The sequence below is a fragment of the Hyla sarda genome, chromosome 2 (assembly GCF_029499605.1).
Source record: "Hyla sarda isolate aHylSar1 chromosome 2, aHylSar1.hap1, whole genome shotgun sequence".
NCBI classification, from domain to species: Eukaryota; Metazoa; Chordata; class Amphibia; order Anura; family Hylidae; genus Hyla; species Hyla sarda.
Window position 1 is genome coordinate 244,038,042 of NC_079190.1, and position 18,043 is coordinate 244,056,084.

The 18,043-nt window shown below is 41.7% G+C and overlaps 1 protein-coding gene across 3 annotated transcripts in view; it reads left to right on the forward strand.

Annotated features, from left to right (window-relative positions):
- The window catches only part of LOC130355929 (ras GTPase-activating protein 4-like), a 262,095-nt gene that overhangs the window by 163,893 nt on the left and 80,159 nt on the right, over positions 1–18,043 (forward strand). For all 3 annotated transcript variants that reach the window (XM_056556793.1, XM_056556794.1, XM_056556795.1), the window contains exons 6-7: positions 5,420–5,501; positions 6,683–6,814. In XM_056556793.1, coding sequence (XP_056412768.1) covers positions 5,420–5,501; positions 6,683–6,814 — 214 coding nt within the window. The remainder of the gene's footprint in view (positions 1–5,419; positions 5,502–6,682; positions 6,815–18,043) is intronic.

Sequence of the window (18,043 nt, forward strand, 5' to 3'; positions counted from 1 at the left end):
TCATAACTAATAAGTATATATATATATATATATATATATATATAAAAGTTTTTTCCTGGATAACCCCTTTAAGTGGTAAAACATCTCGTTTGGCTATTTGAATGATCTCACACAGCATTTGCAGTTAAAGTAAGAAGGGACTATATAGTCAGTTGCCAGAGGGAGAAGGCGTGTTCGCTCCGGGACTGATTACCAGCGACTACAGGGCAGGCGGCGTGATAGCTGTCACACCCCCTCCCATAGGCTTGCATTGAGGGGCGGGGCGTGACATTGCATGGGGGCGGGGCGTGACATCACATGCCGCCCGCCCTGTAGTCGCCGGTAATCAGTCCCGGAGCGAACACGCTCCGGGTACTGATTACAAACGGGGTGTCGCGTGCAAGATCACGGAGGTCCCCAGCGGCGGGACTCCCGCGATCAGGCATCTTATCCCCTATACTTTGGATAGAGGATAAGATGTCTAAGCACCGGAGTACCCCTTTAAATTACTTCCGGACAACTTTAACAGTCTTTCAGGACTTTTGATATTAAATGATTCATGCGATTACCCTTTCAATACTTACTTGTTTTTTTTTTTAAATAAAGGGGGACATTTATCATTGTTTGCTTTGGTAAGCAAGTTCTGAATTATTTTTATGTGCAACATATTTATCATGCTATCATAGGGGGTTGATACATTTGGAGAACATAAACAAAACAAAAAAGTTGCAGCTGAGATTTCTGTGAGACTTTTTTGTGACTTTTTAAATTAACTCACATACAGGAGTTTTGTACTCCAGGTCAGACTTTTTGTAAGGGGTTTGCGACTTTCGCACATCATAAATACCTGACCACTACAAAGTGAAAACTGAAATTTGCTTAGGTAAGGCTGTTTGTAACTTTTTGCTTACTCACAAAAGTCACACAAAAAAGTGCTTAGGCGCACTTGCGACTTTTTGTGCTACTTTTGTACACCAAAAAAGTCTTTAAATACCTTGATAAATGTCCCCCAAAGACTATATTAGCATTTATTATTACCGCTGCTGGCTGTCCTCTGCCGAGAAGAACACATACACTATTTGTTATTTCAATGTGTATTATAAGCACACAAGAAAAAAGTAATTTGCTGTAAAATGATTTGATGCTAACTTTTTAGCCAAACTACATAAAATTCTGTAAACAGGGGGAGTAATGTAGCATCCAGAAAATTGTGGAATGGCAAAGCTCTTATTGCATTCATAAAAGGCTGGCAGCCATGCTGTATGTATAATATATTGTGCTGGTTTCTCTATAGATATCCCTATACCACTTACTAAATAGGAATCTTGTATGGGATCTTTCAATAAAATTGGACACAGTGGATGTGTCATGTTTTCTTTTGGGACCTAGAAAGTACTCCACTGGCCAGCCTTCCGGCTGCGTTCGGAACATTTAGTTCCTAACGCTGTGCGCGTGCTGTGGGGGTCGGCCATGCCCCCTCATGCCTTCAGGCCAAGCCCCCTCAATACCAAGTCTATGGGAGGGGGCGTGACGGCTGCCACGCCCCCTTTCATTGACTTACATTGAGGGGTCTCATGTCACAAGGGGGTGTGGCCGTACCCTGCAGTGCATGCACAGTGTTTGGAACTAAGTGTCCAGAACGCTGCCCAAAGGCTAGCCAGTGGAGTACCCCTTTAAGAAAGATTTTCCTTATCACTGCTACATAAAAGCTCTACAAGCATGCAAGTCTAATGAACTCAGATTTAGGCAATAGTCATTTCTAAGCCTAAACTGAAAGCAAAACAAATATTACCAGCCTATCTGATTTAGTTAGAATCCATGACCTGAACCAAGTGGTTACACACTTTTTAGCTTGAAGTGATTATATTTATTTGCAGACTAAATGTATTAAACTCAAATATTACTACTGGCCCTACACTTTTAAAAAAACTAGGATCTCTCTTAAAGATAACCTGTGGTCAACCCCCAAAAATTATATTGCAGTATCATTAAATAGCTCAGGGAGCCCCGATCACACACATTTTCATAGTTTCTTAATACTCATTCATTCCTGAGGGTTTATAGTTTTTATGGAATCAGTCAGATGGGCGTTAATTATAATAACATTTAATAATGGGAATGATAGGTGGGATTTTACAGTCAGGGGGTGTGAGTGGCATATACGCTCCTTAGTGTAAAAAAATTCACACCCCTTGACTGTATAATCCCACCCATCATCTGATGTTCACTCCTATTATTAACTCCTTAACGCAAATGGACGTACATTCATGTCTCCCGAGTTATGTCGCACGCTCAGCAGAGAGCGCGCATCATACCCGGTGGGTCCCGGTTGCTATAAGCTACCAGGAACCACGGCTAATGCCGGACATCGCCAATCGGGCTGATGCCTGGCATTAATCCTTGAGACACGGCGATCAAACTTGATTGCCGCATCTAAAACAAAAGTAAATAATGCCGGTTAGCTCATCGGTGCTGTTCGGGAAATCGTAACGTCCTGAACAGCTTGCAGGTGGCGAGGAGGATCCCTACCTGCCTCCTACGTGTTCGATCGCCGAATGACTGCTCTTTGCCTGAGATCCAGGCAGGAGCAGTCAAACGGTGATAACAGTGATCAGTGTTATGCTATTTCGTAAGAGTCATCAGTGTATTTAATCAGTGAGTGCAGTGTTATAGCGCCCTATGGGAGCTATAACATTGCAAAAAAAGTGTTAAAAAAATGTTAAAAAAAAGATCATTTAACCACCTCCCCTAATAAAAGTTTGAATCACCCCCCTTTTCCCATTAAAAAAAAAGATAAATAAAAATAAACATGTGGTATCGCTGCGTGTGTAAATGTCCGAACTATAAAAAAGTATTTTTAATTATAAATGGCGTACACTTAAAAAAAATTCCAAAGTCTAAAATAGCGTATTTTTGGTCACTTTTTATACGATAAAAAAAATTCATAAAAATTGATCTAAAAGTCTGATCAAAACAGAAATGATAACGATAAAAACTTCAGATTGCGGTGCAAAAAATCCGTCCCGTACACGGAAAAATAAAAAAGTTATAGGTGTCAGAAAAGGACATTTTTCAATGTATTAATTTTGGTTATAACTTTTTTTTTTTGTAGTAAAATAAAAAATCAAACCTATTTAAATTCGGTATCCTTGCGACCGTATGGACCTACAGAATAAATATTAGGTGCAATTTCTACCGAAAACTGCACTGCTTAGAAACGGAAGCTGCTAAAAAAAAAAAAATTCAATTTTGCCCTACAAATAACGGTATTACAAAGTAAAATTGTTGGTGCAAAGAACAAGCCCTCATATGGATTTTTAAGAGGAAAATTGAAGTGTTATGATTTTTAGAAGGTGAGGAGGAAAAAACTAAAGTGGAAGAATGAAAAATCGCTAAAGAGGGAAGGGGTTAAAAATAAGTTCCCACCCATCTGATTAATTCCCTGAATTGTTAGAAAAATTATAAGCCCTCATATCTCAGAACGGACGAGCATTATAAGAGCTTGTAACAAGGATATTCAATCCCTTAAGGACAATGGGCGTAAATGTACATCCTGGTGCGCTAATACTTAACCCCTTCCTGCAAATGAACATATATTTATGTCCTCTGCGGGCTTCCAATGTATGACGTGCACTCAGCAGCTAGCCAGTGGGTAGAAGGGCTGCCACCAGCAACCGGCACCCACAGCTCATGCCGGATATTGCCAATCTGGCCGATGTCCGGCATTAACCCTTTAGATGCTGTGATCAAAGTTGATTGCTGTTCTAAAATCTAAAAAAAAAGTTATAAATGTCCATTAACCCCTTCCCTAATAAAAGTTTGAATCACCCCCTTATGGGGACATAAAAAGTGTAAAAAAAAGTTTTAAAAAATTTGAAAATGCCCATACCCCAATAAATACTTAACCCCTTCCCACCCCAGGACGTATGCATACGTTCAAGTTGCTAGCTAGTTAGTGCAACTGGACATATGTATATGTCTTAGCGATCCCCTGCTCAGCACAATGTGCTGCAGGAGATCGAAGGCGGAACCCGGCTGTCAATCACAGCCGCGGTCCCGCTGCAGCTGCCGAGACCAGGATGGCGCATGTCTCGGCAGCATTAACCCATTGGATGCCGTGATCAGCCCTGATCACAGAATCTATGGGGTTGAAAGGGGGAGGGGGCTTCTCCTGTCCACCTACGGCGAACCTGTGATGTGATCGTGGGATCCCGTTGGATGCCATGGCAGCAGTAGACCAGCTGATGGCCTCCTGTCTGCCTAGTACGGGAGCCTGTGAGGTCTAGCCATAGGCAGGATCACAAAGGCTCTTAGTCATTGTACACTGACAGCTATACTGTGCTGCAGTACAGATGTACTGCAGCATAGTTTAACAGGTAAAGGGTATGTACGGATTATGAACGGAATCTCCACTCGCAGAATTCTGCGAGCAGAGATTCCATTCTGGTGGCCGCCTCAATACTTCGGCGGTAGGACCGTGCGGCACTGCGCCGTCACCATTGACGGCTATGTAGTGTTCGCAGACTTCCGTGCAAAGAACGAACATGTTCTTTCTTTTTCGCGGAACAATTTCAGCGGCGGAATTGTCCGCCACTGAAATTCCGCTGTGTGAATGGGTCTTGCGGAAACCCATTCACACTGATGTTTATGTTCACAGCACGTAATTCCATTTGCGTAATTCCGCTCACGGAGTTCTTCAGGAATTACATAGTTTGAACATACCTAAAAAGTTAAAAGTAAAAGAAATTTAAAGGTTTTAAAAAAATGTATAAAGTGTAAAAAAAAAACAAAAAACCTTTTCCGAATAAAACCATATATTATCACCCCCCCAAAAATAAAAATGCCCACACCTATATATATATATATATATATATATATATATATATATATAATAGGTATTGCCACGACCGTAATGACTTGTACAATAAATTGCAAAAAAAAATCAGATTTTGGTCCAAAACGTGGAATTAAAAAGATCAAAAGGTAGCATGAATCACAAAAATTGTACTAATAAAAAGTACGATTTTGTTGAGAAAAGGGAAAAAGAACTTAAAAAAAGCTATATAAATTGGGTAGTGCCATGATTGTACCGACCAACAGAATATAAATAACATATTTTTTTACCGTACAGTGAATTCCATAAATAAAATAATAAAAAAATAATAAAAAAAAACTGAAATTGTCAAATTTTTCACAATATTTTGGAGTTTTTCACAAAAAGTGCTGCATGAATCAGCAAACATTTTACACTAATATTACAGAACAATATGTCCTGAAAAAAACAATCTAATTTTTTTGTAACAACATGGGAATCCATCAATACTATGGATGTCTGCAAACAGTTTTTCAGGCAAATAGTGTTAGCAGATGCTTTATCCATATAAGGTGGCACTGGCAGCATACTTAATAATTTACTAATTCTTTATTTATTTTTTTGCAGAGATTTAGCAAGAAAAGATCGTAATGGAGCTTCAGACCCCTTTGTCAGAGTACAATACAATGGCAAAATACAAGATAGCATGGTACATTTATAATATTATATATTTATTTGTCATGTTATTTTTATTCACTTGGTTCACTTACTTAATCACACAGATTTTGTACAGTGCCGTTGGACTTTTTTACAAACTGGAATTCAAATAGACTTAAATAGGCTTTTACCTTTTGATCAACACAACATGCTTGACTTTGAAAGAGAAAAATACCTTTTCTTGTGACACAAACAACCCCCCCCCCCAAGACTGTTTATCCTAATAATGAGAATTATATAAAAAGAGGGGGGCTCACCATATCATAACGTGGGTGCTACTACTCAGTAAGCAAAAAACTTGCTACACAAAAGTAAGAATTACTATAAAGAGTGCACACCACAAAGTTAATATATATATATATATATATATATATATATATATATATATATATATATATATAAAACAAATTTTATTAAGTATCACATTGAGAATACAAGACAAAAAGGGCTAAAATCACTTAAAAAGCTCTGAACCGAGCAACCTCTACAACATGGGAGAGGGGCCATGAACTCCCTTCTCACCAAAGTCCCGTCCCTCTGTAATTAGATACTGTGGCTGCCAAGAAGTGGTGCTAACTGAAAAATGATACACATGCCTAACATTAGCCTCTACACCAACAATCAAATAAGCTAACACCAAATAATATAGAATAAGCAATGTGCAAAGGAACAAATAAATTCATATCACCAGTGCATAGCGACCACAGAACAAAATGATGAGTGGCGGGACGGGACCCCTAAGCCCCACGCGTTCCGTCAACGTTTGTGACTTCCTCAGGGCAGCCACAGTATCTAATTACAGAGGGACGGGACTTTGGTGAGAAGGGGGTTCATGGCCCCTCTCCCATGTTGTAGAGGTTGCTCGGTTCAGAGCTTTTTAAGTGATTTTAGCCCTTTTTGTCTTGTATTCTCAATTCTCTTAATAAAATTTGTTTTATATATATATATATATATATATATATATATATATATATATTAACTTTGTGGTGTGCACTCTTTACAGTTATCCTAATAATGAATCATCAAGAAATCAAAACTTCAGAAATGAGTTGCAAATAATGTTTACTGCATTATTATACCGTATATCTATTTTGTTACTATTTTTCACTTCAGACATGTATTTTTCCAAGTAAAAGATATGCATTTCCATCATTTAGATTCTAATCTTTATAGGTTGTGAAGAAGTCTTGCTATCCTAGATGGAACGAAGTGTTTGAGTTTGATTTAGATGAATCGTTTAATGAAAAGTTAACAATAGAGGTTTGGGACTGGGACCTTGTCAGTAAAAATGATTTTCTGGGAAAGGTAAGATGCACAAAAAGCACTATAAACTAAATAATAAATGTTTTTTTTTTTTTTCGCTCATAAATCTCCCTGTTAACTTAGGATATACTGCATTTTACTTGTTATTATAAAATGTTCTGTTCCCTAGCTGCTCTACCTACATTTACTTAGCAAGGGAAGTTAAAACTATTGCGAATCTGGGAACTGGAAATTTTTTGTAGCTATTTAGTCACTCAACCAGTAAATGAACATTAACTTAGACTTATCTGCTCCCAGCTCCTCAGCTACTCTCCATCCCATTTCTACTTTTAAAAAAAATCATCTTTTAAGGTCTATGCAATTGGCAACATAAAATTCTGCAGGTTCCATTGTTAAAGGGGTACTCCGCCCCCCCTCATCCCTGCCCCACTATCTCCATGCAGCACCTGGCATTCTGGATAGGAGATAAGATTTCAGTGGGTGGAATACACCTTTAAGGTAGCCATACACATTAGATAGAAGTAGGCTTATGATTTAACAACCATTGAATGGGGGGCGTGGCTTAGCGTGGCATGTGAGTGGACGCTCGGTCCAGAGCTCTGCTGGGCACCTTGCTTTTATCCTGGGCATCTGGCCTGAAATCTCTCCCTATTTGATACATACTTGCTGCTGAAGCTGACCGGAGCATTGCTGAGTCAGGATGGCCGGGCAGAGGTGCCACACAAGGACACAGCGGACACAGGACGACGGTGAGGCCGAGATGCCGGGGGAGCTGGTGCCATCTTGTGTGGAGGTGGCGGGAGTTGCGGAGCGCCTGCAGCGCTTCGCACGAGTCACTGATCAGCCGGAGTGGGCCCTGGTGGATGTTTGGAATGAGGAGGAGACTGATGGGGCTGGCTGGGGCCCTGGTCTCTTCTGCAGATGCAGCCTCCTCTGCTGTGCTGAGTGAGCCTGAGCACCCTGAAACCGCAGGTCAGTCTGGGGTTAACCCCCTGCTTACTGGATTCTCCTCTGCCTGTACTGGGGACTCCTCTACCACTGCTGCCCTCTTCTCTGAGGACCCTGCTGAGCTTCACTCTGCTATCTCATGTGCTGCTGTAGTGAAAGCTGTGGCTGCCCAATTTCCTACCCCTCCTCTGCTGGTGTGGTGTCTGCTAATATAGGTGCCTCACTGCCTCCAACTGCTACTGCTGAGATTACCCTGAAAGATATCTTTTTAGCTGTTTTCAAGGGCAACACTGATGTTAAAATGTTGCTGGGCAGGTTGCATGAGGACATTAACCTTATCCGCCAGGATATGCAAAAGGTTTCCGAGAGAATTAGTGCGGTTGAGATAAGAATGGGTGATCTGGAGGACCAAGTTCCTCCACTGAAAGAGATATGCATCGTGTGATTACTAATTTGACTGCACTAGCCGCTAAATCTGATGATATGGAAAACTGCCTGCGGCGGAATAATGTGCGCCTGGTGGGCGTCCCTGAGAAGGTCGAGTACTTTGAGAATTGGCTCCTAACTACATTTGGAAAAGAGACTTTGACACCTTTCTTCGCTGTCGGGTGTGCCCATAGGGTGCAGACTCATCCTCTTTCTCCTGGAGCCCCGCCACGAGCTGACCTCTTCCGCATTTTACACTTTAAGGACAGATATATCATCCTTTGCAAAGCCAGGGACATGGATTCTCTCACTATTAATGGCAGCCATATTTCTATCTTCCCAGATTTTTCGTCCGAAGCTCAAAAGAGGCGGGCCAAATATGTGGATATCAAGCGACCCCTGCGTGCACTGAATGAGGTGTTATCTACACTATGCTATTCCCTGCCATGACTCAGTGTGGTCGTCTTAGGAACTACCCATATGTTTGACACCTCTGTGGCGGCTGCGGAGTGACTGGATGCTCAGGTTCCTGTGCGGACTATGCATATAACTGTTTGTCCTGTCTGCCTGCTTAGGACTGCCTGTGCCTTAGCTCATATTCATCTGTTCTGTAGGTTTCTGTATATGCTGCCAGATGTCCCTTATATTTTGTTCGTATTTGCTCGGACTTGAGCACTGCATGTTTGTGAGGGATTTTCTGTTTACATGTTACCTGCTCACTCTACATGGGCTGTTTGTTTGCCCCCTGTGTCGCAAGTTGCGACCGTTTGGTTTTCGTTGTCTGTCTGGGGTGTTTGTTTTGTTTTGTGTTCTTCCTTCTGGTCCTTATGCAGTGCTCTATTTTCTATGTCTCTCTTACTTCTAGACTGCTGGTGGCTACTGTACCTGCCCCTCTGTGATTTCACTTATGCTTCCCTTTTTTCCTTATGGCTACCGATTAACATGTAGTGGTGTGTAATGAGAGGGGCCTTAATGATTCCACTACATGTCTTGCTATCTTTCAGGCGCTTATATCCTATCAACCTGCTGTATTGTGTCTCTCTGAGACACACTTGACCAATGATATAAAACGTGCTGAATAAACTATGTGGCTACACCTTTCACACTACTTTTTCCTTACATGCCCGGAGTGTTAGTGTACTTATTCATAGAAATATTTGGTTTTCATGTACTTCTAGTCTTATTGATCCAGAGGGTAGGTTTGTTTGCCTTTATGGTGCTTTCAATCGTACTCTGTGTGTACTGGTTGCACTCTATATTCCACCCCCATACTCGAGAGATGCCTTTCACAGACTGGTATCTTATTTATCCTCTTTGCCTGATGCGCCGCTCTTGGTGATTGGGGATTTCAGTAATCTACATCCAACACGTGATAGGCAATGAGTTGGTCTTTCCCCTGGTCACATCGATGGAGTATCTCCCCCGTAGTCTTTCTGATCACTCCTCTAATTTGTACATCTCACTTTGAATTCTCAACCTAGGTTGCGGGATTCTCTGTAGCGACTGAATCCCTTTTGGCTTCAGGTCCCCTCAGTAGGCCTTATGCTCAAGACTGATGTGGAAGCCTTTTTTTTTGGGATCAATGCGGGAACTACCTCAGTGGGTACAGTATGGGATTTTTTGAAGGCGTATGTGAGGGGTATCTTTATCAGGGATATTACCACCTGTAAATCTTAGAATAGGACGATCCAGGCCTCACTACAGCTGCAGGTGCTCCTAGCGGAACACCGTTTTTTACGTGACCCTTCTGACTTAGCTAGAGATAATTGGCAGTCCCTGCAGGCTCTGTTAGACTCACATCTATAACAGATGGTAGACAACAAGTGCTTCTTTCACCAGCAGCGCTACTTTGAGAGTGATGAGAGCATGGGCCGCCTACTGACTCATACCATTAGAGCCCAGCAGGGATCCACTTCTATTTCTTGTCTCTGTGATGGTGCCGGGAATGTTGTCCAGGAGGATGCAGACATTTTGAATGCATTGGTTTCCTTCTATGAGGAAACGTAGTCTTCTAAGCTGCCACATGATCTGGCTGCTATTGTCAATTTTGTTTCTGGTATCTCGCTCCTGGCGCTATCGCAGACCCAGAGGGATCTCCTAGATGAACCCATTACTCTTGGGGAATTGAAGGTTGCGTTGGGGGCCTTACCTAATGAGAAGTCTCCGGGTGTTGATGGGCTTCCCAATGAGTATCTTAAACAATACCAAGACATTCTGTTACCCTAGTTGTTTTGGGTTATGCGGAATGCTGAGGAAGGGGAGGGTTTGTCTGGGTCTATGGTAGAGGCTATTATAGTACTGTTATTGAAACCCGGTAAAGACCCTGCTCTCAACAGGCTCATATAGACCAATTTCCCTACTGTGCTCCGATGTTAAGCTGATAGCGAAGGTCTTAGCCAACCATCTCCTGGGGGTCAGTACTACGGAAACCAGATGGAGTTCATGCCGGGGAAGTCGACAGCGGATAACATTAGGAGGCTCTTTTTGAATCTCCAGTTGCAGGCCGAGGATACTATTTGTAGGTCTGTGCTTTCGTTCAACACTGCCAAAGCTTTTGACAGCATTGAGTGGAATTTCTTGTGGAGTGTCATGCATCATGGGATTTGGGCCCCGGTATTTGACGTGGGTGCAATTGTTATACGCTGTCCCTCGTGTTAGAATTCGGGCTAATGGTTTACTTTCCCATTCATTTCCCCTGGGTTGTGGTACACGCCAGGGATGTCCCCTCTCCCCGATTCTCTTTGCCATAGCAATAGAGCCCTTGCCGGGCTTCCATGAAGTTTAGAGGTTTCCGATATTGTGATATAGAGGAATGTATTGCCCTTTACGCAGATGATATGCTTCTCTTCCTGGGGGATACTGCGCACTCCTTGCCCCCATTGATGGGCCTAATATAAACGTATGGTAGTTACTCCGTCCTGTCCATTAACTGGGATAAGTCCACGATCCTTGCCCTTGACCCGACCCCTCCCCTCTATACTGGTTATTCCTAGGATAGGCCTCCCTGTGGTTACACAGTTTAAATATTTGGGTTTCTATGTTACTGCCTTTCCCTCTGATTACTTTACTCTTGACCTTGTTCCGTTGCTAGATCGTAGTTCTCGTAAATTGGCTACTTGGCGTAAACTTCCCCTTTCTATAATTGGTAGATCTAACTTAGTTAAAATGGTTCTTATGCCACATTCCACATAATAACCTTGTCTTTGTTCCTATGAAATATTTTCTCAGGATTCAGTCATTATTTAGAAAGCTTATCTAAAATGGAAAGCCAGCTAGGATTCGTCTTGAAACGTTGCAACATGTAAAGGAGGCGGGTGGTTTATCCATTCCAAATCATTGGTTGTACTTCTTAGCGTCACAGGTTCAGCAGTTGAAGGGGTGGGCGCAGTTTGCTACTATGGGGCATACAGGAGATCTAGTGTCAAGGAGTATTGATAAGGTGACCCCTATTTATCTGTTGGAGATGGCTGCACAGACATGCCCCCCCAGACCTCCCTCCTACCTTTGTCCTTATCCATAAGATGTGGATGAAATTTAGGACCCTTTTGCACTATGCTATATTTGTTGCATATTCTCCTCTGTGGCATAATCCTAGCCTATCTGAATTGTGTATGCTACCTGATGTCTCCCATTGGGTTACCCATGGGGTTTTGTATCTCTCTCAGCTGTATGATAGGCCGATATTGAAGTCATTTGCTCAATTGCGGGAAGAGTTTATGCTGCCTCAATAATTTTTTTATCGTTATCTGAAATTATGACATGCCCTCGATGCGCAATCTCGGGCTTGTGATTTGACTGGCGGCTCATCCATGGCGGTTGATGATCTGTTCACTCAGATTTCTACTAAAGGTGTGATATCAGTGTTGCATAGGGATTTACTGTTCACTTATCATGAGGCCTATCTGTTGAATACTAAAGATAAATGGGAGTCAGATGTGGGTCCCATGTCGGATGAGCAGTGGGAACAGATTGTATCTATGACCCCGCGGCTTGCAGTTTTGGAAGCACACTGATTGTCCCAAATATTTTTACTGTATCGGGTGTATCGTACTCCCGCCTTTTTGCACAGGATTGGGGTGTGGCCGGATTCCTGCTGTCCCCATTGTTCCTTGCACAATGCTCACTTGCTTCGTGTGATGTGGGACTGTACTCATCTCGCGCACTTCTGGAACGAAGTGGGACAGCTGATTAGACGAGTGCATAGTTGTCCATTTAGTCTGTCTGCTATGACATGTGTGCTGGGATACCTGGAGGGATTAGATGAGGATGGTAGCTTATGTATTGGAATTAGCAGGATTTTATACCAAGCTCGTAAGTTGATTGCACAGCATTGGTTGTGGGTTTCGCCGCCTAATATTTCTGAATTGATAATAAAATTTTATCATATTATTAGACTGTAAAAAGGGGTATATCTTAAGAGAAAAGCCATGCGTAAATTTGAGTCCATATGGGGTCCGTGCATAGATACCCCTGGTTTGCCCTCCACTTATTTTCTGAGAAATCCAATGGAGGTGTTTTTTTTGGGGGGGGGGGGGGGCTAGCCCTTGATTATGTCTGTGTTTTGCTCATTGATTGCTCTCACCTTGTCTAAGCTCCTATTTTGTGTTTGTCTTGGTATGTTGGTCACTGTTAGAGTCCCTGTTCTCTGTTTCAGGATTCCGTTTGCCCCTTGTTGTTGCCCCCTCTCCCCTACTGCTTGATATTGTACTTTCTTCTCATATGACGCTCCTGCATTATATTTGATTATGCATGTTGCCATAATTATGCCTTTTGTCCGGGGGATGATCTATTATATTGCACTGTATTATTTCTAACATGGTTCTTTTTGTTTAATCTGCTGTGAAGGATGGACACAGGGGTGTGGGGAATTGGGTAGGGGTTTTCTGTGTGAGTGAGATGGGCTTTCTGGGTTTATGTTTTTTTTTTTTTGTATGATGTATGTTTTATGAAATGTTTAATAAAAATTTCTGATAAAAACAAAACAGAAAAAAAAAACAACCATTGAATGAGTGGTCATCTGAACATTTGTTTCACAGTCACAGTCATGCACATTTTAGTCCATTATGGCCTTTAACAGTTGTCCAGGCTGACCATACATGATGAATTACACTGGGCAAAAGACAAAAGACATTTTTCATGGACAAAACATCTTTTCTGAATTAAAGATTTTTCATCCAACCAAACAATTTTCACCCAAAAATTTCTTACACAACTTTTTTCCAGGTGATGACTGTCTGTCATCCGCTAAAATTATTTTTCATTGTTACAATCCACCCTACCAATCCTACTTCACCCCTAGAATGGGTAGAGCTCCATCTACTGAATGCAATAGATGTCTCAGATAAGTGCAATGTTGATTAGATAATTAACCAGGATTTGTGAGAGGGGGCTATGACCTTTAAAAATCCCCACCCCTGCAGCCTACTTGACCTCAGGTGACACCCTTGGTCTAAATTTAAGCCTGTGTGTGTGTGTGTGTGTTGGCTTCTCTGCAGGAGCTTAGGTAGCGTATATCTCAGTGGTAAACGGTCATCATATGAAATAAAGGGCGTGGCAAACAGTCACCATATGAAATAAAGGGCATCCCCTGCCCCGCTGTATCCCTTGGTAAAATCCCTAGAAAACCCTAACAAGGGACTTCTTATGTGTTTCAAGTTACATTGGTAACAATCATCAGAGGAAAACTAGGAAATAGGGTAAAGCAAATAAAACAATAAATACAGGGGACAAAAAGGGGGTGAGAATTATCTCATTCAACGAACATCCGTCAGGTATTCTGGTGGTGCTCCAGTTTGTCGCAACTCTGATATAAGGTGATAAACAGGACAGAGGTCCCAGAGTAGGAGGCCCCATGATTAGATGTGCCCGGTCCACCTCCTATTAGTGTGTGGCTATCAGCAGAAAGTCCATGATAAGCGGAGTTGAATAGAAACCACTCACCCAGCATGCGTACTGACCGCCCACCCTGCCACAGAGTACAGTTTTAGGTCTATGACATCCCTTCTGTGGCCTGCGGGTGGCAAAGCCGGCAGTGTCTTTTGTTGTCATGAGGACTTGGTAAGTTTGTTGGCATGCCCCCTGACATTTAAGCAAACCAAAAGGAATGGTATTGAGGCCAGGAACTTGGCAGTTCATAAATGGTACAGAGAATAAAATGAGAAAGATAGGCATATACTGGGGAAAAGGAATATGAAGTGAGCGAGTGAGTAGTGTCAGCACCAGCCCAGTAAGGGAGACATAAATAGAGAATTTTGCAGGATATGGAGTGAGGGAGGACACAGATGAATATAGGGAGGGAGGAGGGAGAAAGCAGTGGGACAATAGGCTGTTGACCAATCTGTCCTGTAGGCTACGACCATGCCTATAGTTGATGGCAGGTGTCGGGCCTACTTTATCAGCCAGGTCAGGATCCATTTATAGACCTCCCCAGTGTCATCTGAGAATCTTTCTAACCTGTTCATGTGCTCCGTCGTAGGTGGCAATAATCCGTGTCAGACCAATAAGTGGAGTGGGCATTGGTGTGAGTAGTTCAGTACGTTCCCTAGCCTTACTCTGTTGATAAGCTCTATGAAGTACATTGTCGGGCTACCCCCTCATCCGAAATCTGCATCTTAGGTCCATTGACTGTCCAGTGACTGTTGAGAAGTTCCTTTTCATTCTAAGGTATTGTCCCTTAGGAATGCATGTTAAACCTTTTGGCCTCCATACTTGTTTAATGTCACTGTTACGTTTCTTTTGATGCCTGACCAAAATACTATGTGTGAACATAGCAAAGTTCACAGACACTTGTCCAGCTCACCAAAAACCCCTCCAATGTGCACGGATCGGTGTCCAGCCAACACCCGACAATAGAACAAAGAAGCATGAGATCCAGCACTATTCTTTGCAGCTTTATTGAAAACACCTTTTCATCACAGGGAGGGGAGAAAATTCCCATATACCCACCTCTCGCTGGAAATCTGTGACATAGTTCACATTAGTAAAAACAAACATTTATTTAAGATGTATAAAATCCAAAAGGAACATACATGTAATAGATACTACAATATTGTTCATACAATTGTGGGATCAAACAAATGGGAAAAAGAGGTTTGTAATAATAATACTTTAATTATCAATATTTCACTTAATAATTTTTTGTATAAAACATTAATAGTGAAACAGCAGTTCATGACGGACATTAAGTCCCATCGGGGAACGAGTCCCCAATGTGAACTGCCAGTAAGCCTCACGGTCTGCAAGTTTTTTCTTCATGCAACCTCCTCTTGTTCCCATTTTCACATGCTCAATGGCAAAGATTTTAAAAGTATTTAGTTTACCAGCGTGTACAGAAAGGAAATGCACAGATGCCGTAGATCGTTGTCTCACTGCAGTAAGTGTACTGTCGTTCAGGTGTTCGAGTGCTCCAATTTTTTGTTTTCTTGTGGTGTATCCCACATATTTTAAGTTGCACTCTATACATACTATCATATACTATCACTTTTTGTTCTGCTTTCTTGATAGTATACGAAGAGTATCCCCTCTGTTTTAATCTTTGTTTTAGCTCACCAGCTTGTGTATTATACACTACAGGGTTTGTGCAGTTCCGTTTTAGCCTAGTTAATTCCCCAACTGGAATCGCTTGTACAGTGTGTCTGGGGTGGTTCCTATTGGCTCTCAGGACCGTATTGCCAGATAAAGGTTTTCTGTATGTTGAAGTCTCAATTATTCGGTCCTGGGAGCCTCCCAGCTCTAGATCTAGAAATGTAATATTGGTGGAGTCTACATGGTAAGTACATTTTAAATTAAACATGTTATTATTCAAATAATCCACAAACAGTGGTACGGCCATGACGCCCCCCCCCCCCCCCCCTCCAAATTAGGAGGAGGTCATCAATAAATCGACTGTACCACTGTATGTTTTCCTTGAAGGGATTCTCAGAATTATAAATGAATTGTGACTCCCAGAACGACATAGTCAAATTAGCTAGGGAAGGTGAGTGCCTAGCCCTCATGGAAACACCCATAACTTGTACAAAAAAGGTCTTATCAAAAATAAAATAATTCCTGGACATAAGAAACCAAATAGCCATCTTGATGTATTCACATAGGTCCAAAGAATAATCACTGTGTGTAGTCAAATGATAATCCAAGGCCCGCATTGCAACAGTCCATGGGATGCTGGTGTATAAAGACACCACATCACAGGAAAGCCACGCGAAACTCGGATCCCACTTGGTGTTTTCAAATGCATTTAGAACGTCTCTAGAGTCCTTTAAATAGCCTGGGGCCCTCTGAACTAATGGTTGCAAAAATCGATCCACCCATGTGGAGAATCGCTCCAGCAATGAACCATTGCCCGATCGGCCTCATGGGTGGGGGAATGACACCCTTTTGAGTTTTAGGAAGAGTATATAACACTGGGGTAATGGGTTGATCTACATATAAATAATCTCTATCCCTTTCTGTGATGACCCCCAGTGCTACACCTTCATCCAGTAATTCAACTTAATTCTTGTTGAAATTTCACAGTGGGATCTTGATCGATTTTCTTATATGTTTTTTCATCTGTTAATAACACATTAATTTGAGAGATGTACATCTCTTTGTCCTAACACGTTGCCAGGAACAGGCGTTCCCATCAAGCACGTCAAGGATTAATCAGCCACATTGGATCTTATCACATGCACCATGGCTGAATCTACCAGCTTGGACAGAGCAAAGAAAGCCGCTAACCTGTTTGCAGGATCGGGATCGGGGATGGCTGATATGTCTACAGTAAATTTAAAGGTACTCATGCATAACCTGGAAAAGTTACGGTTACAGGAGACACGAATATGGTGGTACTGTACTACTCTGACAAATTATATGTCCAAAGAAATCATACCAAGGAGTCTCCGAATTAAAAAGATTCCAACTACAATCTTCTGCGAAGAAATGCTAGCAGAATGGAACAAGGCCATTACAATATGCTCTAATCATTTTATGGATATTATCATCAAATATGAATCCAGAAAATTGGAAACATTGACTGAGGACATCAGCAAATTACAATCAGAACTGGAGCCATACAAAGGTATGAACACTTATACTGAACTGTTAAATATTACTAATGAACGCATTGCTAAACTAGAAGAACAAATTATGAAAACAAAGAAAATTTAATTACAAAGGGACATCAGAGACTTTGAGCTGAAACAGCAGTATGAGTGGGGGAGGTGGGAATCATATGAACATACACCCAGATCCATTTTGAAGAAAAATCAATTCCAGAAAAGACACACACCTACCCATAAGGTTACATTCAGCTCATCAGAAATGGAATCGGACGGAGAGTTGGATAATCCAACTACTTCCCATTCCACTCTTGGTAAAGCCTCATACTACAAAAAGTCAAAAAACGTCAAACACAAGGCAAAAAACCCAGAAGGGGGGGAGAAAACATACCAGAAATGGATACTCCCCGATTGAGAAGTCAAGCGCAGAAGCAGGTGGTGTCATGAATATGTCCAGTAGGACTTTGACCAGCGATCAGATCTCTTTATTATCCAAGGGGCTTAATTTTTCACCAGTAAATGAATTGAATATCTTTGGGACTTTGTGTGAAATTAATAAATTTTTCCGCAACATAACTGTAAAAAAGCATTTTTTTTTGATAGTGCATCAAATGGTACCACTGAGGTTATATCTAATATTAATGATCACAAAGTACACAATGAATTTCACAAACTTGCTTTTTCTGATAAAATTGTTTTAAATGAGTTGCAGGGGTTAGAATGTAATAATTCTTGTGAATCTGGTATTTCAACCAATATATGGCATGTTAATAAAAATCCTGGATTTTATCCATTGTCCTCCCGTACGGAGGGCATTGATGCATTCCAAAATGAGGTGGAAAAAGACCTTGTTGCCCTTAGC